The sequence below is a fragment of the Stegodyphus dumicola genome, chromosome 12 (assembly GCF_044657685.1).
Source record: "Stegodyphus dumicola isolate Sdum_Otavi_A_Nest chromosome 12, ASM4465768v1".
In the NCBI taxonomy this organism is placed as follows: domain Eukaryota; kingdom Metazoa; phylum Arthropoda; class Arachnida; order Araneae; family Eresidae; genus Stegodyphus; species Stegodyphus dumicola.
In genome coordinates, this window is record NC_140779.1 from 107,532,362 (window position 1) to 107,558,680 (window position 26,319).

Here is a 26,319-nt window from a genome sequence, read left to right on the forward strand (position 1 = left end):
TATCGAATATTAAATCTCATTCCTCGTGTAAATGAAAATACTTCACAGACTTAACTTATTTGAGAGCAAAAATTATAAAGGGTAGTATAACATAATTGAATAAAAACACAAGAAGAGAACTAGCCAAAAAAATATTTTTGATCACGTCAACGCTACATGTACGAGAAAATGACTACAAAACAGGGAACATTTTCGAGCCTATCAAGACAGAAAGCAATGCTGCCACACTTTTTTAAGGAGATTAAGAACAAACAGGTGTAGCGATTTAAAAAAAAAATCAAGAATTTTGCTCTGGGAGGAGCTGCAGCCCCATAGCAGTCCCTTCCCTGGATTCATCCCTGATAGCTTTATTTTTAAGGATGTAGAATCAATTGTATTTTCCCCTCGAATGAGTTAAAGGTCAAGTAAAGGAAGATTGCTATCATACTGGAAAAAAAAAAAAATATGGGAAGGCGTTTTTGAAAATAACTCATATTATTGGAAATAAAACTACACGCACACACCACACACACGCATAAAAAAAAGAGAGAGAGAGAGAAATATTTTTTAACTCTTATAATACTAGGAAATACTAAGTCGGTTGAATTATCTACTACAGGCGTTGAAAATGTACAACAAAAAGAGTATCCGAAGCTTTTAACCTGATACAGACGAAGCTAGCAGAATTAGAATCGATGGATGTGACCTAGGTTGCAGCATCTGGACGCAATAGCATCAGTAAGGTTTAGGCTTTGTTTAGTTTATTATGGCAAAACACACTTGAGTTATCTGCCTAAGGGAAGGAATGCCCTCATGAAGGATTAAGGGAAGTTAGCTCGTATACATATTACACATAGGGAAAGCCGCGAAATTGCTCATGGAAATACCCCGTTCGTCTGGATTAACCCAGGTGGGAACTCGGTGCTCAGCGGTTTTAGCTCTCGGCCGAGGGTGGACGGAATCGATAAGGAAGTATCTGCAGAACAGAACTCAGAAGCTTGAGAACTGTGATTTTTGGTACATCCAAACTTCGGGTAACACTTCTTGGAGTGTTGTAATCGCTTGAACTTGTTGTAATCGCATCATGCATTTCCACAACAACTTCATCAGGAACACATGGTCGTCCGAATAGCGGTCTATCACATTTGCATCCACATATTTCAGTTTCTTTTTGCCAAATTATGTACAGTTTTAAAAGAACATATGCCTGGTCTTAGCTTGATTTCGCAGATAATCTCGCACTGCTTCGGCAACATTTTCCTCGTTCAGATAAAACAGCTTTACCAATTCCTGTAAGTGTCATTCATGTCTGTAAGTAAGTGTTCCTGAAATTTTTTTTCCTGAAAGTATCATCTTGTTAACGACTGATTGAAGAAATCTTCCCACACTGCTTATTAAAGTTTTCCACAAGCAATACTTTGCACAAGGTGACCTGTGATTGTTTACCCTGTGAATTAAGCAATGTGCGTCAATGCACCTCCTCTCTGTCCTGTCATTTGCCCTTTTCTTTGCAAATATTTTACGCCAGCAATTTTTGTCATACGTCTATCGTTCCACTCCCATTTATAATTGAAAAACTATAAATGCGTATGCTCTGATCAATTTGCGCAGGAAAAATAGAGAGTGTTGCGATTCAAAAATTTATAAAATTTTCCACTGTAACATTGAGAGCTCTGTTATTTGAAATCTTCAGTCTCGAGTGCATACCTTCAAATAACAATGTCTCAAATTTCATTTCGAACTGGTTGAGCAGATACGTAGTTAGAGATTCATATATCGGTTAAAGTTTTTTTTTATGAACATCCCTGTATATATATATATATATATATATATATATATATATGTCATGATTTCGAAGCACAGACGCGATGGCTCGTGACACTCAGTATTTATACTTCGTAGGTGCAGAAAGTATTCTAAGCTATGATTGGTCAACATTAGTTTTAATTACCTTTTTCAGGCAGTGTTATGTAATTTGGAATGATCTCGAATTCGGGAGAACTGATGGATTTAGGAGGGCGACTACCAAATTTAGAATGTTAATTTTCAGGTCGCCAATTATTTTTTTAAACAGCCATCGTATTTTGTTGTATCTTACACATATATATATATCAATGTAATAATCTGGAAATTAAAAGTCATGATGCAGCAGAAGTACCTGCAGACCTGACTATTGATATTATTTTTTATTTTGGTTGACACACATTTTTATAAAGCTAACACAGATAAAGTGGCGCACTAATTGCACCTGTTTCACGAAAAGCTACATCGGTACCGTCAGATTTTTTAAATATATATATATATATATATATTGAGACAACCGAAGCAGCAGGTCTTGATAGCAAGAGAAACAGAAAGAAAATGCGATGTATTCGAATTGAAAGATTAAGACAGATGAAAACAGTTATGATTCATGATCAGTTTAATTGAATTTGCTTTATTTGGATTGGATAATACCTAAAAATTATCATTGGCTGAAGTCTTATGTAAGTCATCTGCGCAAAAGCGTTGTGTAAGAATCATACGATGGCATTAATTTTAAAATGACACATTTTAGAGAGGTTTATTGCATGTAACAGCTATTTTAAGATATATGGGAGAGATACCTAAATTCAAATGAAGTGCTAAAGGACTGCTTCAAATTAAAAGATACAGATCTGCTTTTTAAAATTCAACCAAATTTCGCGAGAAAGTTCGCCACCGGGGATAAAAAATTTCATAATTTATAATTTCGTTTTTATTATTTGTAGAGTACAAACAGCTATTTTTTTAACATTATATATTTCTAGAGAAGTAAATATTATATAATGTATATATATATTTAGAGTAATGATTTAAGGTTGAGAAACCTTCCTTGTTAGCGGATTTCAATAACGTGGAAAGGAAAACGTTTTTTCATCCTTCATTATATATTTAGTAAAGATTCTGGAACGTTTATAAAGTAAATGAATTTAATACTTTCGAAAAGCTGACCTCGGCCAACCCATTCCTTCAGATCAATGTGGTATTCCATAATTTGCATATCTGATATTTTTTCGTCTCATTTATTCCATAATTTGTGTGTATATCGGATATTTATTTACGTAACTAACTAGAGAGAAGCACTTACGTGCTTCGCTGTAGCTACACTACCTAATGAGAAGTATGCTTCCGCAGTTTTTCTAATAGAAAATGGCTCGTATTCACGTTAAATACGTAAATACCCACAGAATATCTGATATGCAGTGCTGGCCATCAAACCTGCTACGCCACGAAGGCGGCATTTAAACAAACATCGAAATTGCATGAAAGGTACAACATGGTAGGCTACGCAAATGATTAGCATTCTAGTGTATGAGCACAAAGCAGATATGAATAACGCCATCCACACTGTGTATAAATGAGAAGATTGCGCAGCGTGTTGCTCATTTGGAAATCGAATTTGAATATTAGTTTGTAGAGACATTCGGTTATTTTTATGTTGTAGACGGGAAAAATGAGCAAAGCCCTCCCGGGGACTCGAACCACGGACCTCTCGAATAAGCGTCGAGAGTGCTGACCACTACACCACGAAGGTATTCTAAGAAGGCGGAAGAAATACTTTATATACTCCCAATTTTAAGGGGCGACTGGGGTTTTTAGGGGATCCAATTGCCAAATCCTGGTGGTAAAGAATCATCATTCACCACCTTTTAGTTCGGGCGCCACAGTAGAGACTTCAGGTTATTTTGATACTGGAGACGGGGAAAATGAGCAATGCCCTCGCAGGGACTCGGATACGCGTCGAGTGTGCTGACCACGAAGGCATGCTAAGAAAGCGGAAGAACTACCTTATAAGTTGATTTGTAAAGATCGTGTTGTGACTCGTGTAAGGAGAATATCCTACCAGCACGTGTCAAATTCGATCTCGTTAGAGTCCGATGACTGGCAGGTGAATATGGATCAATGGATCCAGGAGGACCATGTGAACAATGTGCAGGATCTCAGCAGCCCCGGATTATTAATACCAGGTAGGACAGACATGTTGTCGCTCGGCCTTGCGGGATATACAGCCATGTCATGTTAGCCTGAATCAAAATGAAGACTATTTCACAGAATAACAATTGTCCACACGAATAGTATGACAACATCTGCAGTGTCACGGACTGTAGCACGGCGACCATTATTGTGGTTTCTCTCCACGCTGCAGCAGAGACAGGCACGCCTATCACGATGCGATGCATGACGGCGCTGGACACAGAAGTAGCAACAATCATTTCATCTTTTTTCAAACGAATCCTGTTTCTGCATTCAGTGCATCACGATGGACGTACCCATATGTGGATGCACCGAAAACAAACTTTGCCATCTTGCGTCCATCATGGTCATACGAACCTACCATCTGGCATGCTGGTATAGGATGCCATTGGGTAAGCATCACAATCATCTCTTGTTCACATAGCTTTTGATGTGGACAACCGCCGTTGCATTTCTGAAGGCTCGTGGCTGAATCCTATCTTCTAGGCTTGCATGTTGTCATCTTTTAACAAGATAATGCTTTACCACATGTTGCCGTGCTATCCTGACCTTCTTCGTTGCAGATGGTGTTTGACTGTTACCCTGGCCAACATGTTCTCCAGATCTCTCACCCATTGAGAACATCTAGTCATGTGTTGCCAACAGTCTGATAGATCACCATTCATGACTGTTGAAATATGACATGGATTTGAAGCTGCATGGAATGAAGTTCCCGTATCTAGCATCCGAACTCGGTTCGGGTGAGTGAGTGAGAGAATATGGCGCAAAACCAAAGTTGATTATAGTGCGCCAAACGCGAGATGGGATGAGTCCAATTGATGAAATTAAAATACAATAAATAAAAACAAGTAGACAAATGTATCAAATCCAGAGGATGAAGTCATATAAAAACAAGTTAAAACCACACATTTAAAATTCAAGACACAATTTTCAAAACAAATTACATTAGGTGATAAAAGCCAGTCTCTTTTAAATAATAAAATAAATTACAATTCACCTCCATTCCGATTAAACGGTCGAGAGGTAAGTCACAGCTATTAAAATACTTCTGACGAAGATTATTAAAATATGGACACTCAATTAAAATATGACGGACAGATAGACAAACATTACAATTTGAACAGACAGGCTCATTCTCTGCTTTTAAAAGGTAGCCATGTGTCACTCTTGTGTGACCAATTCTGAGGCGAGTCAAAAGAACTTCTTCTTTACGATTTCCAGCAAAATCCCAATGCTCAATTTTAGGCTTTACATGTCTTAACTTGTTTTGACGCTGAACATCCCAAAATTGCTGCCATTTTTTTTCGTATCTTCTCTTTCACAACACAACAGATGTCTCCAAAAGGGATGAGGCGACTGGACAGTTCAACAGCACATTTCGCTGTGATATCTGCCAGCTCATTCCCTTTAATTCCCACATGACCGGGAACCCAGCAGTACAGGATTTCATATCCACGACTCGTAAGGTTTATATGTATCTTGAGAACATCCACTATGACTGGGTTTTGAGTGTTAGAAAAAGCTTCTAATGATTTCAGTGCACTATAGGAATCTGAATAAACTATAAACCTTTTGTGGCAGAGCCTTGAGATGTACAAAAGACAATAATATATTGCAGTTAATTCAGATGTTAAGACAGAGAAGGCATTGTGCAAGCGTCTGCCCTCCATGTGGTCTTGAATTACAAATGCCATCCCGACATGATCTTTTGACTTGGATCCGTCTGTATAAACTGGAAGATAACTGCTATATTTGTGCCTGTGCTCAGCGAAGAGTAGTCTATAAATGATGTCATTGGTGCTTGCCTTGACGTGATGCTTGAAAACATCAAGAAGCTGAATCCGTGTATTTTCCCAAGGTGGGAATTCAAAATTCTGTACTGCTTGGGGGCGCATATCAGAGAGGGAAAGTTCCTCAATGATAAGGCGAACTCTTAAAGGAAAGGTAGGAACACAGGACGGACGTGTTTGAAATAAAGTGTTACACACATCATCAAGTAAGTACAGCTTATTGGGATGTTCAGGTTGTGATAGAATATTAAAATATTGCAATAGGGACAATTGCTCACGCCTCAGATAAAGTGATGGTTCGTTAGAGTCAACATACAGGCTCTGGACAGGAGAAGTCCTGAAAGCTCCTGAACAAATCCGCAGAGCTTGATGGTGCACAGAATCGAGTTTTAACAAAACTGATGACCGAGCGGATCCGTAAACAACTGAGCCATAGTCCAGTCTAGAGCGAACCAGGGCTCTGTAAATGCGAAGCATGGAGCAACGCTCTGCAACCCAGGAGGTGTTCGCCATCACTTTTAAAATATTTAGTGTTTTTAAACACTTCTTTTTCAGGTTTAAAACATGAGGAAGGAAAGTCAATTTCTGGTCGAACGTCACTCCTAAAAATTTTACTTCGGGCGCAACTGGAATAATTGAACCATTTAGATATAACTCAGGTTCAGGATGGAGACCTCGCTTCCTACAAAAGTGCACGCACACAGTTTTTTGTTTGAAAAAAGTAAATCCCTGTTTGTTTGACCATTCTTGGATCTTATTCAGAGCTATCTGCAACTGCCTCTCCACGTATCTCATGTCTGCCCTTAGACAGCTAATCTGCAGATCATCAACATATAGGGATCCCAAGATGGTGGAAGGAAGTTCTTTTAGTACAGAGTTTATTTTTAAACTAAACAGGGTTACACTAAGCACACAGCCTTTGAGGCACACCCTCTTCCTGTTGAAAAACATCCGAAAAAACAGAGCCAATTCTTACTTGAAAAGTTCTAGCGTTCAGGAAATTCCGAATGAAAATTGGTAGGTTGCCGCGCAAGCCACTCTCGTGAAGATCGCGAAGTATACCGTACCTCCATGCCTTATCATAAGCTTTCTCTATATCGAAGAAAATTGAGACAAGGTGAATTTTTCTTACAAAAGCTTTTCGAATGGATGTCACCAAGAGGAGCATGTTATCTACAGTTGTTCTCCCCTTTCGAAAACCACTTTGATAAGGCGATATAATATTATTCCTTTCCAAGAAGTAGACTAGGCGGCTGTTTACCATCTTTTCAAACAGTTTGCAAACACAACTGGTAAGGGCAATTGGCCGATAGTTCGAGGGATTCTTCGGGTCTTTCCCTGGCTTCGCAATAGGAATGACAACAGCTCTCCTCCATGCACTGGGAAATGTACGCTCCTTCCACACTCTATTGTAAAGTGTGAGAAGGGCACTCAGTGACTTATAGGACAGATGCTTTAGCATTTCATAATACACGCCATCTAGACCAGGACAAGACCTATGTGTCTGCAACAAAGCTCTCCTTAATTCAACCATAGTAAAGTCTCTATTGTACGGCTCAGATTTGGAAGAGTTGAATGCGATGGGATTTATTTCAGAGTGTTGCTTGATAGAGAGAAATGCAGGAGAATAGTTTCTGCTGGAAGAAACGGCAGCAAATATCTCACCAATAGTATTTGCAATTTCTTCTATGGAGCTAATCACTCGGCCATCTTTTTCCAGAAAGGAAAGTGAGTGGTCTTTATACATTCCGCATGCTTTTCGAACTCTTTCCCAAACCTGCTTACTAGGCGTAGAGGATGTAATTGATGACAGATAGGAAATCCAAGAATTGCTTTGGCTCTGCCTCCTTACTTTTCGTGCGTTTGCTTTGGCTCTTTTAAATGCAATGAGGTTTCGCAGAGTAGGATATCTACGAAAAATACCCCATGGTTTTTTCTGTTTTTTCAGTGCTTCATGACAATCGCGATTCCACCACGGTTTCGAATATTTCAGTATTTTTCCTGATGTTCTAGGAAAGGAAAGCATAGCTGCCTCAATAATAGTATTTGTAACAGCTTCAACAGCATCATCGATATGTGCATCTTCTACCGTTTCATCTGTGAGCTCTGCAACGGAAGAGAAGAGTTCCCAGTCTGCCCTATCGAGTATGAATCGAGGGAATCTCGACATGGGGTTTGCTCCTCTTCGTGCAAGAGATATAAAAATGGGATAGTGATAGCTGTTGTAAAGATCATTTCCTACACTAAAAGTGCAAAATGGCAGCAGAGATGGTGAACAGATGGCAAGGTCGAGAGCGTGGAATGTGCTTGAAGGCTCATGGAAGTAAGTATTCTGCCCATTATTCAGGAGACAAAGGCTATGATCTTCGATCAACTACTCAATTTGTCTTCCACGGCAATTTGTATCTTTACTACCCCAGAGCGGACTATGGCCGTTAAAATCTCCTATTATGATGAAAGGCTCAGGCAGCTGCTCTAAAAGACCATTTAAATCTTGCTGATCAATATGCTCATTTGGAGGCAAATACAGAGAAACGACTGTAACAACAGTATCAAAATTTGTTTGAGTAGCGACAACTTGGGGGGATGTCGTCAAAGAAAGCACATTTGAGGGATAATCCAGTGAGGTGAGGAGACCTACACCTCCACTGGCACGCTCACCTGCAATGTTATCTTTCCTGACGAAAGAAAACCTCCGAAGTTTTGCCTGTTGTTCTGGTTTTAGATTTGTTACCTGTATTGCGAAGCATACAAGATGGTAAGCATTAATTATGGCTTTGATGTCGAGCAAATTTCGGTGGAAACCGCGACAGTTCCATGACATGAGGGTGGCCATTATGAAAGGTTTTTGTTTTTCCTGAGCTGTTCTTTTGTTTTTCGTGGAAGTAGATGCCTGATAACTTCCAGACCCTCTTCCACTTCCATAAAGTCTGAATCCGCAGATTCAGAAATCATCTCATCAAGAGAGCTATTGCTGCGACTTCTATTTTTATTTGATATTTTTTGTGTGGCATTTTTCGGCTTACTTTGAATAACTGTTTCTTTTTTTTTGTACTATATGGGTTGCATTTTCTTTTTTCTTGTTGGATGTAGACGGTTGGGTTTTATTTGGTAGGGTCTGTGTGCCTATTGATGTTTGGGTGGCGACTGTACGAGATGATTTTAAAGCACTAGCGTATGATGTATTTCGTCGAAGCTGTGTGCTCTGGACTAATCTTCTGGCTTCAGCATATGAGATGTTCCTCGTAACCTTTGCAGTCTGCACTTCTTTTTCCAATTTCCATTTTGGGCAGAGGCGTGAAAATGCTGGGTGCTCACCCTTGCAATTTATACAAAGAGGCGCAGCGGTACAATTTTCAGAATCGTGGCCAATCTGTGAGCATCGGGCGCATGTGAGGCTGCCACGACAAGACGTCTTAGAATGGCCGAAACGCTGGCATTGGAAACATCGCATAGGGTTTGGAATATAAGGTCTTACAGGAATATTTAGATATCCGGCCTTAATATTCTTAGGCAGATCAGGCGTGTTGAAGGTAAGGATCACGTGTTTCGTGTCTATCAACTTACCTTCTTTACGCATCTTGATCCGCCTTACACCGCAGACATTTTGTTCGGATAACTCAGGAGCGATCTCTTTTTCAGAAACATACAGAAGGTCGAATTCTGAGATTACACCCCGACAATAGTTCAGTGACTTATGTGGTGTTACATTGACATTCGCTTGCCCAAGTTTAGTTATCTGAAGTAAAGAAGCAGACTGGGTGGCTGAGGTTGTATGAATAAGCAAGTCTCCAGATCGGAGACGCTTTATATTTCTCGGCTCACCAATACAAGACTGGATGTATTTGTTTATTACGAAAGGAGACATCTTATGCATTTCGCCAGAAGGACTAGAGATGACTAGGAAACGGGGACTATTATTATGATTTTTTTTATTTGCATCTGTCCGTAATTTTTTTGCAGAATTTTCAGAACTAGGTTGAGTGACTGGTTGAGTGACTGGTTTAGTAGTAGACGTTTCAGAACTAGGTTGGACGATTGGTTTATTAGTAGATGTTTCAGAGCTAGGTTGAGTGACTGGTTTAGTAGTAGACGTTTCAGAATTAGGTTGAGAGACTGGAGTGACTTCAAAATCTTTTAATAAAAATATATGTGAATTTGCCATATTGAAAATAGAAAAGATTCGGGTCCGACGGCCCCGCCCACCACGGAGCCCAACAAGGGAACACAGATTCCTGTGTTAGGGCTAGCCGGACCTATACGCAAACTGAAGCCCCACAGTCGGCTTTCCCGAAAGCAGGTACTCCCGAGAGCTTGACCACAAGCCACTGACACAAGGACTAGTGACCAGCCGATTGACACCCGTGAGGACGACTAAGGTGCCTCCCGTTTAGCTGAAGCAGAGGCCAAAGCAGTGTGTTGGGGACAGTACCTCGCCCCTCAACTACCAGGACCCTCCTTTCCAGCGACACGGGTCTCCACGCACGGCAAACACGTGGGCAGTTTTCTCGCCACTCGAGAACTAGAGACAAAGGCTGTTCCAGTTTCTTGTGACGAGCCCCAAACTCTGTAGAGAGAAACCACAAGGGAAAAGGGAAGGGGAAAAGTACCAGCCAAGAGGAGAGGAGACGGAAAAGAGGAAAGATCACTGGGGCTCCAGGGTCGTGACACCCGTCTCACCAAGAAGATGATCCCCTGAAGGGGTAGGGTACCTCGGGATTGCCATACCCGTACTCACAAAAGTGAGCCCCTGAGGTCCCGAACTCGGTTCGACTCAGTGCCCAGCGGGATTACAGCCGTTGCTGCCAGCTGGTAGCTCTGTGCCCTGAATTCCGCACACTATGTTACCCCAAACCACCTGCAAATTTAATCATGTATTCCTCGCGTTATACGATATATGAGTAACAAATAGGATTATGTTATTTGCTTTCCTTTCTGGTGTAGCAATTTTTAATGCTGTAATAGTGTACTTTGTTCATATATTCATATTTTAATAAATAACTTTCATAATATTTGGAATAATTATAATGTATTTTAATTTCATTAAATTTTAATTTGTATCTTAAATTTTTCAAAATTTTTTAAAAGCTATCGCTGTTCCAAGAATGATAAGAAAACCATCAAAAACAAACGAGAAAACTATTACTGGTAAGAAATTATTTTAGTTTCCAGCTATTCTGTTTTATATTTCTAACTTCATCTTATGTATTCTTCATCAAACCTTTCGATTTTTATCCTTAAATTTTAGTTACATACCAATATGGTATAATCCACAATTGTATACATATATTACATTGCTTCATCTTTTGAAATTTTATTCTGATAAGTTACAATTGTTTCTGTTTCTCTCATAGAACAAACTGCCATTGATACTTTGCGGAGTTCTTTTGATCCATGCTCGTCAACTTCGTCGACTACTCTTTACACAAGCGCAGCTACAGAAAACAATGGTATGGCTTTAAAAGAAGTCTGAACGTATTCAGCATACACAGCACCTCGATGATATGATACCTGTACATTTAATATTCAGAATGGGTCAAGAGAGTGGAAGTATTTCGGCAATTTTGGTGAAATTTATTTACACTACAGTCATAATTTACAAGTCATCAATTCATACGAAATATATAACCTTGAAAACGACAATCACTCTTCAACTGCTCAATATAATCCGATAAAATTCAATAAACAAAAATTAAAATTACTGTTAACCACCTCTATATACAAGAAATGGCAACTTTTGTCCAAATTTGCCATGCTTAATGTTAATGAAAACCAAAATTTGGAACAGTCATTGGCGTTATTTCACATCACTTGCCGCTACAATTTTTTTCCATCTCCAGAGCACATTTCTAACATTCTTTACAAATTTAGCAGCTTGACACTAGCTACACCTAACACGTACACAAAAAGAGCGCGTTCTTAGAGACTATAAACATTTTTTTCTTTTCTATTCTTTGTTCTCGTCTTTTTAAATCCCTGCCATAAGCGAGTGCTGTCAAAATCAAATTGCATCTGGGCGACATGCACAACCTAAACGCAGCTGGCAAGCAGCATGCACGACCAGCAGCTGGATATCAAAGCAGCTGTCAGGTCAGAACTTTTTTTTTTTAAATTCAAACTTAATTTCAAATAACTAACTAAATTTTAACTTGATTAAAAATTTCACTTAATAAATATTTATTAAAACATACATTTCTAACGCGAAGGAGAAAAATTTTAATTTATCGTTCTTATTTTCGGTCCGTAACAAATTTCTGTTGGTTACATTTTGTAATTTGAGTATACTAGCAGTTGACTATTGAATTTTTGGACTGACGTTTGTTTCTAACATATTGAATTAACCCATTAATAACATATTTTAACATAAACGTAAAATAAAAAAATTAGGAAAACTTACCAAATTTTCAGAGAAATCTTCGCCAGTGAAACAAAACATCATAATAAAATAGCGACAACTTATCCTCTTTTTCTTTTATGTATTAAATTTTTTATCGGCACATGCAGAAAACATATATATGATTGTATGTAAATTGTTACGCATTTCTCTATTTTCTACTACAGCTTGACAGTTAATGGCGTTTGGAGTTTGATAACATCTGTAGCCTTGTAGAAAAATTACTGGAAACTATCTTCGTCACTGATTGTAGATGCTCCTAGGTCAATCCTGTCCTTTTTTTAAACTTGTTTTTCAATTGCGAAAAAACTTTTTATATGTAAATGTACTCCTGAACAAAGCAATTATCTTTGTTGTAAAAACTCGTAGCTGAAGATATTTATCTTTTGACAAGTATGAATAAGTTATCATAGCCGTATCTTCAAATATTAGAAAAAAATTTATATCACATTGCAAATTAATTAGTTCAGTTTGTAAATCTTCTGTTCGTTATTCACGCTCGGTTTTAATGGTAATGAAGACAATTTAAAATCGAACTTCATATCGTTACATTTCTTAAATCTATCTTTAAATTCTTGCTGTAACAATGCTACTTTTCGTGCGTATTTTTGAGGTTTTCCATTTGAAATAATAGAACAATAAAGACATAGAAAATGTATGAACGTTTTTTTTTATTTATTTATTTTTTTTATTTCAGTTGTATTTCCCATCTTTACAGTTTAACTTTAAAAGCTTTAACAGAAGCAAACATGTTTTATCAAGCAAATTAAGCAAACATGATAAATTTATTCTTTCCTGGCAGCTTTTGATTAAGAATATTTTAATAGCCAGCTAAATCAGCAAGAAATATTAAATTTTCTATTCTTGTATCATTATGTAGTCATCGATTTTATTTTTCGAAAGAATAAATTTATCATGTTTGCTTTGTTATCATATCTGCTCGGCGTAGCTACGTCACCTCGTTGTAATAAATAATTTCTTCGTACTCACTTTAAATTTATTGAGTACAACAAATTCTCGATGAATCAGAGTTCGTCCACGGGATAAAGTTTAGAGTTTCATTTATCGTTTTTATAATATCATCCATTTGCAAACTTTTGGTACAGAATGCTTCTTGATGAATAATGCAATGCATAGCTCAAAACATATTTTGTAAATTTTCTTCTTTCATTATATTTCTTAATTTTACTGCTACTCCATTTTTTCACTATAGCAGTTGCACAATCACTTTTAAATCCAACCATTTTATCCCAAATTAATTTATATTCATTTATTGCAGTTTTTATTTCAGAAAAAATACTCTGAGCAAGTTTTTCATTCCATGGAAATTATTTTCAGTAATTCCTCAACTACTTCACATTCATGAGGAACACTTGCCATTGAGAATGCTGCAAAATCTGCAAATTTTTCCATTTAACTGATATCTTAAATCACTAGCGATTTGTTAATACGTCCCGCTACTGCGCTGGCTGACAAACTAATATTTTTAAATAATTGTTGTTCGCCGGGACTAAGAAGTTAAGATGAAGTTCACAAGTGCAGATTTAATCTAACCATCTTTAACAAATTCACGATCACTAAATGGGTTTGATCTTTTTGGGATGATGTGCGGTACTTTTACCCTTTGTCATTGAAGTTTAATATCCTAATTAAAAGCATAATTATAACTTTATTTACAATTTTAATTCAACAAGCTGAATTTACATACAAAAGCAGCCCTCAAATACTTTGCATAATTTCAAATGACTGGAATTTATGTAACTTAGATCTAACGACAAGCACAAGCCGTCTGTTAGTTCGTCTCCAAGGACATAAATTGCGTTACATCCAGCTTACCAACTGGTCAAAGTACCAACTCATTAGAAGGGGAAAAAAAACACGAACATACCAGAATTGAAAAGTTTGCGAACTCTCGAACGCTCAGTCATGCAGCTTGGCATGCAAGCGTGATCTTTTTCCCCTAAGTTCCATAGCAATCGCGCATATACGTGTAAATACAATCCATGTGTTTGTTATGTTTAACTTTTAAATTATCGTTTCCTCAGATGAGAATCAAAGGCCTTTTTTAAATTAGCTTCTCACGTGGGTCTATCAGAGGGCTGTTTTATGCGTTACATGTGTATTATTGACTGTGTGCCAGCACTGGGCTCGAACTTGGAATGTAACGAAGCCTAAATATTTGCTACCGCTTTTCCATTTTCTTAATAAACACCATATTGCAAAACACTGCGCAATTAGTTTATGCTATACAGAAATCTACAGCTGGAAGACAAAATAATACGAACACCTGTGAAATAATGGAAAAATCTTTATTACTAGGGGGTTGGACCACCCTTTGACTGAAGTACAGCTTGAATGCGACGTGGGATAGATGCATAAAGGTCATGGACAATATTTAAAGGAATATTAAGCCATCCCTCCTGCAGAGCGTTCTGTAATTCCAAAAGTCAGGATGGAGGTGGAAATCGGAAATGAAGTTTGGATTCCAAATATGCCCATAAACGTTCAATAATATTCAAGTCCGGAAAATGAGAGGACCAAGCGAAATGTTCAATTGCATCGTCATGCTCTTTGAACCATGCTTGAATACACCCAGGGATAAATAGAAGGGCTAGATCTATCCTTTGTTGGACTCCTCGCCGAAGCGAGCCTCCTGAAGGGGGTGCACTGGAAGTAATCTGACGTGTCTGTGTTGCACCTGCTCTGATTTCGCGCTTTTAAAAATGTAGTTTTACTCAGTTGCGAGACGATTTTCTGGAGGTCGCATATCCCAAATTAATTGTAATCATACATATTTGTTTTCTAATAATGCAAATATTTAATAATTTGTGTATATATATATATAGTTTTAGTCAGTTTTCCTTTTAAATTCTATATTTAAAGTATCCTTTATGTAATATGGGTTCTTGTACTCTAACAATGCGCCGTAACACTTAATACGAAAGGAAGAGATATTGTATTTCATGCTTTCCCAAAGGACAGTTTGCTTTTGTCGAAAGAATGGATACATAAATGTCGAAGGCAGGATTCTCTTAATGTGAAAAACGCAAGAATTTGCGGCGAACATTTTCTGTGCTGTGAATATGAACGTGACATGAGAAATTGCTTGCTTGGATTGCCGCAAAAGAAACTGTTGAAATGGAATACTGTGCCGAAAGTAAATTTATCGTGTGCAGTAAACGAAATTGCCGCAAAAGAAACTGTTGAAATGGAATACTGTGCCGAAAGTAAATTTATCGTGTGCAGTAAACGAAATAACACCAAGAAATCGGAGAGACATTTGAAAAGAAAACTAATGCAGAGTGCTTTTGAAAGACTACACGAATTAAGCCCAAAGAAAATTTATTTTGAGGTCGAGAACGAAATTGAAGCTGACAATAATAAATCAAATGTGAATGATTTTGAAATAAAATTCACAAGTGATAATGCCCTAAGTGACAATAACCCTGAATGTCCTAAGTGTAAAGATAAACAAGAATGTATTGATAATTTGAAGAACAAAATAATATCCTTAGAAAATTGTAATAAAATATTGAAAAATAGCGAAAAGAAAAATTTTATAGAATGTTTGCTCAGCGACAAAGAAGGTGGACGACATCTAGAAACAAATTTGTAACGGAAATTCAGAAATTAAAATCCCAAACAGTGAAATTTAGGAAAAAACAACACAGATCGGAGAATTTGGAAAAACGTCTAGAGCATATTTTTACAAAGACGCAGAATGACGCATTGCTAGAAAAGAAGGAAAAAATCAGGTGGACTAGTGAAGATATTTCACGTTGCATTGTCGTAAGAGCACTGTAGAATACGTTTCTTAAATAGAAATGCATATGTTTTCTCCCAAAGAAAAGCAACCCAAAAGGCAAAAAAGTGGATTGTTTCGAATGTGGTAGCCAATAAATAATATTTCAACAACTTGTAGTTGCATTGTGACTGTACAAGTAAGCATATGTAATATGTTTTGATTTGAAATATTTCTAGATGACATTTTAGAAGTTAATAGCGTAAAGCATATTTCAAATGAGAACTAATTTTGTTAAGTTATTTTTATTGTATCCTGTGCTATTATTGATTCGATTTTGTGCTAGCTTAGCAATCTAGATAAAATATAATAATATAACATTAAAGTAATTGGCATAAGAAAACCTGCCTAATCAACCCCCACTTTTGAAAAATTAAATAATTTTTTTAGGTACTGTGAGTAAAGTTGTTTTGTCTAAATTAGGATAACAATCTTTCATGCATTTATTTAAATGTAATATTGATGTTAAGTTACAAAATTATTTTTAAAAATATATGTTATTATATTGAATCGAGAGAAAAATATGCCAATGTAAAATTTACAACTAGGCTGAAACTTAAACTTAGATTAGCAGAAATTTTGAAAACTATGCCAATTTAAGGTTGTTTCTTGATTAATTTTAAATAGCTGTTATTATAGTTATCTTAGAAGCAGTAGTACAGTTCTCTTAGTTAACATGCAGATAAAGAAATGATTAGAAATAAACAGGCATTTAAAGAAAAAAAATCCCTGTAAATTAAAAAAAAGGAACTTTATTCTAAGAGTAGCGCATTTTATCTGTTATTTTAAAACTGAGTAAGTACTATTAAATTTTTTAATGTTCAGTGTAAAATGAATACTGCAGTAACATTGTCTCTTCTAAATTATAGCTATCTTTCACACATAGCTCATTTTAAACGCTGGTTCTTCAGATTTAAAACGCTAATTTCTATGTTGTCAATTGCATCTCCGCGCTCAGTGTCATCATGGCTACGTCATCACTCCCCACTGCCTGTTTCAGGTGGAAAAGCTCTATGAGCTACCCCTTCTATTTAAATCCTGGAATACACCTAGCAGTGTAGATAGGGGCGTTGTCGTCTTGAAAAAGCGGTTGCTTCCCAGGGAATACAGTATTGACAAAAGGATGGACATGATGCCCTAGAATACTTAGATAGTGATTGGATGTGATCCTCCTATGCAGAATAACAAGTGGCCCAAGACCGCGCCAAGATATCGCACCCCATACCATAATGGCGCCACATCCATACTTCGCAGTCGGCAAGAGGCAGTTAGGATGAAACGCTTCTTTGGGCGTTCTCCAGACATAAACGCGTCCGGTCGTCTGAAATAGGGTGAATGACGATTCATCTGACCATATTACCTGTTGCCACTGCTGTGGGGACCAGCCTTTGTGATCTCTGAACGATTGGCGTCGCTTGAAAGCATGAGTTGCTGTCACCAAGGGTTAACAAATTGCCACTCTGCCATAAATGTTCGCAGCATGAAGTTCCCTTTTGGCAGTTTTTGTTGAAACGGGGTCCTGGAGATGACTATTCATTTCGGATGTTATCTCGGATAATGATTATTGCTTGTGCTTTTGGCCTACTATGCGCTATAAGACCCGTCTATTCCTATCAGCGAGCTTTGACTTTCGGCCAATGTTGTGCTTTGAAGACTTCGTCTTACCCTCTTTCGTATACGCTGCCATGACGGCTGATACCGTACTCCTTGTACATCCCACAAGGTTTGCTGTTTCTGTAACCGATGCTCCACTTAAACGCGCCCCAACTATCATTCCTCTTTGGACCTCTGACAGGTCTGACATTTTAACTTCTCACAGACAGTTCGATCGAAGCATGCAACGCAGGTGACTGCTGTTGATAGACTGATACCTTCCTCTTCACGCTCACTAAATGGCAGATTTCTGTTGCAGGTGGCGCACCTGTACTGTAGGTGTGAAATACGTCATACTTTTTCATAGATGTTTGCATTATTTTGTCCTCCATCTGTATAAGCACTCTATTGAAACAAATGCATAACTGAAATGCAATTGCCAGCCAATTAAAAATTGCTTCGGAGACCATCAGTCTGAGTCCTCTTTCATAAGCTATATGGCTGTTTATCTCTGCTTTTGAGATCGACAAATCCTACAAGATAATTCTTTAATTTTTTTCTAACGTTTCATTTGTTAACCATTAACTTTTAAAACAAGGCTTAATGTTTTCATCATGCATTCATTCAATTTGTTTTTATTTCTTTGAAGTCAGGTTTCCGCCGTTTAATCTCGTATTATTAATTTCGATTTTTTAAAAATTATGTTTTGTTTTTGGATCTTATAATTTTACTTCGATCCAAATATGTTCGATGGAGATTGAATTTGATTGTTGTGATTAATTTATGAGATATTTTGATAGTTTTAGATTAATTATACACTAGTATATTTCACATTCATAGCAGTATGTTAGGATCTTGATAGAATTCGGAATTATTTTGCATGCTAAGTAATGCGTGTATAAATTGATTTTATTATTTTATATTTTGTTCAATATTTTAAAATGATTTTTTTTTCAAAATTTTTAACAGCAATTTTTTTTAGGAACAATATCGCAACCATTGCGGCCAAATGAAACTATAATCACCGGTAAGCTTAGTTAAATTCCTTAATAGAGTTCGGAATTATTTTGCATGCTAAATAATGCATGTATAAATTAATTGTATTAGATTATATTTTGTTCAAAAATTTAAAATGTTAATTTTTTTTTTTTTTTTTTTTCAAAATTTTTAAAATCAATTCTTTGCTTTAGGAAAAATATCGCATCCAATTCGGTCAAACGAAACTAGAATCACTGGTAAGTTTAAATTCCTTTCACCCATTTTTATATTTTTGTTCTATCGTTTCTTCTTCTTCAAGGTATCTGATTACTTTATCTAGAATTTATTTGCACATATATGCACATGAGTTATACTCCTTTGTTTAATTACATGCAAAATAGACATTTTCGTCACTGAAACTTTATTTTAATAAATTACATTTTCTACCTTTGAATCTTTGTTTCTGTCTTTACATAGAACAGAATTTCGTCGAAGCTTTGCGGAGAGCTTTCGGCTCATGCTCAGCAGTTTCATTTACTACAGCAGCTATAGGAAATAATGGTATGAATTTTTAAAGAAATTCCTAAATATATTCACCGTATCCAGAATTAGAAAGTTTCTCTTGAGAAGGATTATTAATTGTGCTGTAATTTAAATATCTGATATATTTTTGTTTACATTTTCATATAATGTTTCCAAATAACTTTCCTAATTCATGATTTAATTATGCTGTATCTTCTTATATTTTACTTAAATTTTTAATTTACTTTTTAAACTTTTTGACAGCGACTGCTGTTTCAAGAACGATGAGGCATCCAGTGACACCTAAAGACAATACAATTATTGCTAAGAAATTTAGTTGTTAAATTATTCTGTTGTACATTTTAAACTTCTCAAGTATTCTTAGGAACATTGTTTGAATTCTTTGTCTAGTAAAATTATTTACGTAATTATACAGCAATTTTATAGTATAAATTACTGCGTATCCCACAGTTATACGCATAAATTATACCTTTCCTATCGTTAAAATTTTACTTTATTAAATTATTGTCTTTATCTTTCACACAGAACAAACTGGCATTGATGTTCTGAGGACCACCTTAGATCCATGTTCATCTATTTCGCTAACTGCTGTACACCACATAGCAGGAGAAGAAGAACACGAAATGGATTTTGACACATCTTTAAATATATTCAACACATCCTGTTCTTCAGCTTCTTCAGCTCATTTAGATGCAGAACTGACATCACGATGGCGAGAAAATCCTTGTGAAGTGACATTAGAAACTTCACAATTAGCAGTTCTTTCGGATGATACATTACATGACACGTTTGGGGGCATGAATAATTCTATGGAACAACTGAGCATTAGTGACTCGGAAGATATATTTGGTACCTATAGTGAATGCATGAACTTGCCTATAAACTTATCAGAGACTATTTTTGATTCTAGTTAAAGTATATCTCATTAGCAGCGTCTGCTTCGAGACTAGACAACTACTATCTTTTGTTTCAAAGAACACAACTTTTCTACAGCCACTGCTATTTGCAGAAGACAGAGAATCAACAGACTTTGTATTTTTTCCTAAAAGCAGTGCTCTCAAATTCAAAATCCATACGGGCCGAATTCATGATCTGAGAACAACAGCTTTTATTTTTTCTTGCAAAATAAAAATTTTGATTGATAAAATAAAAATATATTTTAGGTAAATTTTAAATTTCGCTTATCGAAACATATATAAACAATTGTAATTAATACCTGAAGAAAAAAATTAAATTTATATTTATTTCCTGTTTGAAAGTTTGATAACTGCAAGATATTTTTGTTGGTTACTCTTTGTAATCAAATATATTGACAGCTAAGTATTAAATTTTCATACCGACAATTATTTCAAATATCAATCTGAAAAATTACTAAGTTATTTATTGATTAAATCTTCAAATAACTATAATAAATTATTAAATAACTTACTTTAATTTAACTAAAACGAATATTGAAAACATTCCAAATGGGATAAAACTTGAGAATTAATGTAAAAGCATAGTCTTTCATTTATTAAATTTATCTTCGACGCATGTAGAAAAATAGATATGTTTGTATGTAACCGATTATAAACTTCTTTATTCCTTACTAGCTTTACACTTGATGCTGTTTCGATTCTGATAGAGTTTGTAGCCTTGGAGAGAAATTATTAGAAATTATCTCCATCTTGAATTGTGAATGCTTATCGGTCAACTGGATTCTTTTCTTTTTTATGTTCAACTGTAAAAAAGAGCTGTTCACATATAAATTCCCTAAGAAAGCGATTATTCTTAGTCCAAAAGCTCATAATAGAGCATATTCATTTTTCGACAAATACGAATAAGAGTTAATAAAGTCTGTATCTTCAAATCTTTGAATGCGATTTATAGCACTTAGCTCCATTTTCATATTTTCTGGTGCTTTATTCATGTTTGTTTTTAATGGTAATGAAAATAAAGTAAACTCGGACTTCAAATAATTAAAATATTGAAATATTTGCAACACTGTATTTGCAGCAAATATACAATTGAAATATAATCGCGGGCAGCATAACATTGCTTCGCAGCTGCCCCTTTGACTTAAGGAATTGAATCACAACAATGTTCCAATTATTTCATATTCAATGTTTGCTTCCATTTCACGATTCACTTAGGAGAAAAATAGCAGTTTCTTAAACTTTGATAACACGACCTTCTACTTCATTTGAGAGTCAGTTTTTGACTTCATCCTGCTCTACGCTCAACCTGTATTAACTCTTTCACAGCAAAGTCGCCTGAAATGCCCGTGCATTCATACATCGGCAGGTCGCCCCCAAAGACTATGCTTTTTCTACCTGGTGCTTTCCCCCATCACGTTAGCGCATGTTTCATAGGTTTCGGGAGTTGTTAAATGATATTCCAATCATCCTTCTGAAGTGACTTATCCTTAACCTTATCCGTACTAATATGGCCGGGATATCGAGCAAGGCGCGACGTGTCCGGCTCATGAAACAAAGTCCATAGGGCACATGACGATATGAAATACATGACAATTCGGTAAAATCATTAAGATGGGTAAGAGGGAGTGACCGTGCATCATAAAGCAGAAGAAGCAGCCAAAACATAAAAAATCAATCCAGGAGTAGTGAGGAGAAAAATGAGGTTCATCTCTGCGTTTTGACATAAAATAATAGAGACAAGTTATGATTAAATAAACATAACAGTACAATTAAACTACAAATAACATAAGATACACAACAAAATATAAAATAATATACAAGATATGGCACAGCATCTCTACATATAATAAAACAAAGAGTCTGTCTGTGTGTGTGTGTGTCTTTCGTTCGAGCTGCGCGTAACCTAATAGACCCACGGCTACGAAATTTTGTACATAGGTGCATCTAAACAAGAGCCAGTGCACCTCGAAGCGATTTTTTCGAAATTCGAATTACAATTTTTTTTATTTTATGTTTTGTGATGAAATCGCGTCATTTTGAGACATAATGGGCTATAGGAAGGCGAGATTTTACTCTACACACCAGTGGCGGCTCGTAATAAGCACTGTGGATTATTTGCACTGCGGCTCGTAATAAGCACCTATTTCCACTCACTTATTATTTTTAATATTTAATATAGTGTGCCCTTTAGTCTTTCATTCTTTCTTTATACTTTTGCAATACATAATCCTTAAGCTTAATGTCAGTAGCCATCTCCCAGATTGTAAAAAGGTACGAAAATCTTTGTTTGGAACTGCGCGCTTCACAGTTCCAGCAACGTGGTGTTTGGCTGTTCTGCGCATGCGCACAGAGAAAGCACACGCGAGCCGCATAGAGAGAAGAGCACTGTTGCTCTTGCAGTGCCGAAATTCTGGCATGTTGCTGAAAACGTGATTTTCTTTTTACTCCGCGCGTGTGGTATTCCTTCACCAGATGGGACTTTATCATACGGACCATAAACAGAGTTCATGAAAATTTGCAACTTTTAAAAAATTGCCTTACTGAAATTCAGTCAACGTCAAATGCAGATCAAACTATTGCAAAAGCAACAGGAATTTTAAAATATCTAAATGATGATAATTTCAAGTTTTGGTTAGAGATTTTTTATCAGATACCTCATGTTGAAATCATATACTAAATGCAATCCAGAGAAATTAGTGTGTTTAAAGTTTTCAAAACCGATATTTCAGAATTAAGAAACTCAAAGTACTGTAGAAATTTTTTAAAGACACTGATGGCAGAAGCTAAGGAAATATGTGACTTTATACTATGTATTGATATAATGCACAGATATTCTTCCACTAAACACTTAGCAGCTGCTAAATTGTTTAACAAGAAAGGCTTAGTTTTAGAAATGAGCATTCTACAGAAGAAATAGTACTGACCACTTAAACATATCCAATGATTGGCAAAGAAAAGCTTGAAACTGAACTAAAAGTATTCTATTGTAGGTCTGATATCCATGAATACTGCAAATTAGTTGAGCTATTGAAATTTATCTTCGAAAATAATCTAGATGATGTTCTTGGTGAAATTATGAAACTGATAAAAATTCTCTTGAGAGTTCCCATGACTACATCAGAGGCAGAACGCTGCTTTTCAACATTGAAAAAAGAATGAAAACTTTTCTAAGAAGCACTAGGATTTTGGAAAGACTAAATCCGCTTGCCTTGCTTTCAATAAAGAAAAATTTCCTCAGTTGTCATCCAGAGATCAAGGAGAAAATTATTGATCTTTTCGCGCAAATTAAAACAAGAGGAATGGATTTCATTTTTAAATGACTAGACAAAGATTGAACTGTAATAATTTTGGTTAAAGTAATTAAGAAATGTTTAATTTTTCCTTGTGAGATTTAATGAAGTTTCAAAATAAATTTTCTTTTTATACGTGTTTGTTTCCTTTTACATAATTTTAAAACAAAGGTTAAATTTTTTTGGAACAACACCCCCACAAATTTTAGCCACGAGCCGCCACTGCTACACACTCCATTTTAACATCGTCATGAAACGTAGGCACTCGGCTACTTTACGAACTTAAAATAAATTTCGTGTTTCACTAAATCGATTAAATACGAATTTATTTAACAAAGGGAGCTTAACACCTTTTCAACGGGATTTTTTCTTAAAAAGGTTATTTTTAAAAATGTACAGTTTATTTTTCTTTGATTTTTGGACACGTTAAACTTTTATCCTTGCGACTGCTTTTACAAAAAGAATTTTGGAAAAATGATAATATTTTGTATTTTTAAAAACAATTTTAAATAAAGCTTCCGAGTACATTTCTCACATCTCACATCTTTAAAAATGTGATTTTGGCAACAATTTTACTGTCTTATTGTTGTTGATAGATTTTTGATGAAATCGCATCATTTTGAATAGTTTCATTCTTTTAGAAATATGGGTTTGGCAACAATTTTTTATCGTATTTCTTATGTCACTGTTTTTAAGAGATTGGCATATTTCATTGTCATTTTTATATAAATATAATATATTTTTATTGATTTTTTTTGATAAAGTTGTTCTGTGGAGTAAAATTCTGCGCGGAATTTTATGTTTTTTTTTTAGTTGCTTTCATGTTATTTGTTGCTTATTTCACTGTTTGTAAAATATTGAAAAGTTTTGCATGATTTTTTTACTTCCATGTACGAAGTAAAAAGGAAGTGTAGTGTCGCTTCAGTTCCGTTAAGTTTCTAATGAAATTTAGTTAAAGCGGAATGGCAACAACTTCTAGTCTCCGCACGAATGAAAGTTATTCTTTAAATTCCGAAGTTCATCCGTCGGTACGCAATGATTGTGTCTTTGCGATTACTTTTCTTATAGATACTACAAAAGGCCGCCAACGAAGTAGCGGTAAAATCGTTGAATACTAATAGTTTGAAGCGGGTTCAAATCCTGATGAATGGATTGCCTGCATACCAGTTTTAGCGAATGTTTGTTGCGCATGTTTAATGTGAATATGAGCCAATTTTAGTTAGCTTTTCATGATGACGTGCCTTGACTACGAGTCCTCGCTCGGGTTGTGTTTGGTTTGGCTTGTTAGATTATTAAGCACGTGAAGGCGATCTGTCTAAGAGGAGGTATGCTTTCGTGACAGATTTTCTAAGGGAAACAATCTCGCACTACAAAAAGTTAAAACCATAAAAACGCCCATGCAATCAGCTTGTTCACGGGGGTTTGAATGCAGGTCAAACTACCAGTATGTTAAGAGAAGCGATTCCAAGAATGTTTAATTATTTTATTTAGTTTGTCATAAGCTAAATAAAATAATTAAACATTCTTGAAATCTCTTCACATTACTGAAATGGCAATAACTTCGAATTATACTATGCTACCACTTTTCCTCTAATATGAAATTTTGAACTTTTCCGTTCCGTTCAGCCCACCAGCGACTGAGCGGAGTCTAACGGAACAACTGGTGGTTCTGTCCGGGGTTCGAATCCCGGCAAACGAGCTGGTTGCCAGGATGGTATTCTTAGTTTTCCATATGTGTAACATGTATGCAAGCCAATTTCCGTTAGGCAGTCCTCGAACGAAGGCATCCTTCACCTTAGGCAAATAACCATCGAGTACTTTGCCATAATCAAATAAACCTTTATCCATAACATGCTTCAAATATTTTTATGTTGAAAAGTTCATGCGCCAAAGTTGGTCCCCGTTGAATGAAATATGTTGTTTATTTTTTTTTATTTTTTCTTTGTTTTTTTTATAACAACAATGTTCTTGTTTTCAGAATCTGAATTATCAATAAAATTCTTTTAATAATATGCGATTCTATTTTGTTTTTTTGTTTAATGAAAAATTAATTTAAGCGACAAATCTCTTACATTTAGAAAAATTTTCGATTTTCGAAACGAGTTGCTGTGAAAAGCGCATATTCTCGTTGCTGCATATATTTATTTAAAGCAAACTGCTTGGCGCGTGTGCTTTTATATTTGAAAAGATTCAGAGAATTTTCAACAGGGAAATAAAGTTATTAATTTTACTGAATTTTGTGGATTCTTTGTGTTTTGAGGTAAAAGTCAAACCATCAGATATGTGATAACCTTAAAATAAGGGTATATATAATCAGGATTTTGCGGCCAGACATTCCCAGCGAAATACATTACAAAAAATTATCTATGTAGAATTAATGTATATTCCGTTTAGTATTTTAATTTATCAGTGTTATTACACATCAGTTTATCAGTGTAAGTTATATAGAGTTTTAGTTGTGTTCGATATAAGAATTTTATTTGGTTTATATAAATCCGATTCGTTTAATAATATTATATTTATTAAATACTATTTATTAGGTTTCTAAATCTGTCAAACCCAATCAATGGCCTCCTGGCTAAGATATCTGATTATCGCTATTTCGACTCGTATTCGAACCCAAACGAACTGGTTGAATTTTGTGATTTCTCCTGTGTGTAACATGAACATGAGTACGTTTTACTTAGAAAGTCGTCCATGGAGACATTCATTGCCTTCGGCTGATAGATCTCGTTTCCTTTGCCATATTCAAAAAATCTAAAAATTTTTCAAAAACACTAACAGATGCATATAACAAAATAAAATTAAGTAAATGCATATAAGAAAATAAATTAAGTAAATGCATATAAAAAAACTGAAGTAAATGTATATAACGGAAAAAAAAAAAAAAAAATGAGGTAAAAACAAATTTTCAATAATTTTTCAATACAGTAGTTTTTAAATTGCTTGTTTTCAAATTTTATTTCATTTTTATGTATGTACTAATATACAGTGTATGTGTGCGAAAGTGTGCTTGTTCGGCATATCCGTATATATT

At 35.7% G+C, this 26,319-nt stretch overlaps 1 protein-coding gene across 1 annotated transcript in view; it reads left to right on the plus strand.

The window, feature by feature from the left end:
• LOC118183540 (transcription factor p65-like) overlaps positions 1 to 23,417 on the plus strand; it is an 82,974-nt gene extending 59,557 nt beyond the window's left edge. Inside the window, exons 9-14 of the mRNA XM_085806759.1 lie at positions 10,854 to 10,913; positions 11,120 to 11,215; positions 18,537 to 18,581; positions 18,745 to 18,789; positions 19,010 to 19,093; positions 19,601 to 23,417. Of these exons, the coding sequence (XP_085662885.1) occupies positions 10,854 to 10,913; positions 11,120 to 11,215; positions 18,537 to 18,581; positions 18,745 to 18,789; positions 19,010 to 19,093; positions 19,601 to 19,989 (719 nt within the window). The 3' untranslated portion in view covers positions 19,990 to 23,417. The remainder of the gene's footprint in view (positions 1 to 10,853; positions 10,914 to 11,119; positions 11,216 to 18,536; positions 18,582 to 18,744; positions 18,790 to 19,009; positions 19,094 to 19,600) is intronic.
• Positions 23,418 to 26,319: the final 2,902 nt, after the last annotated feature.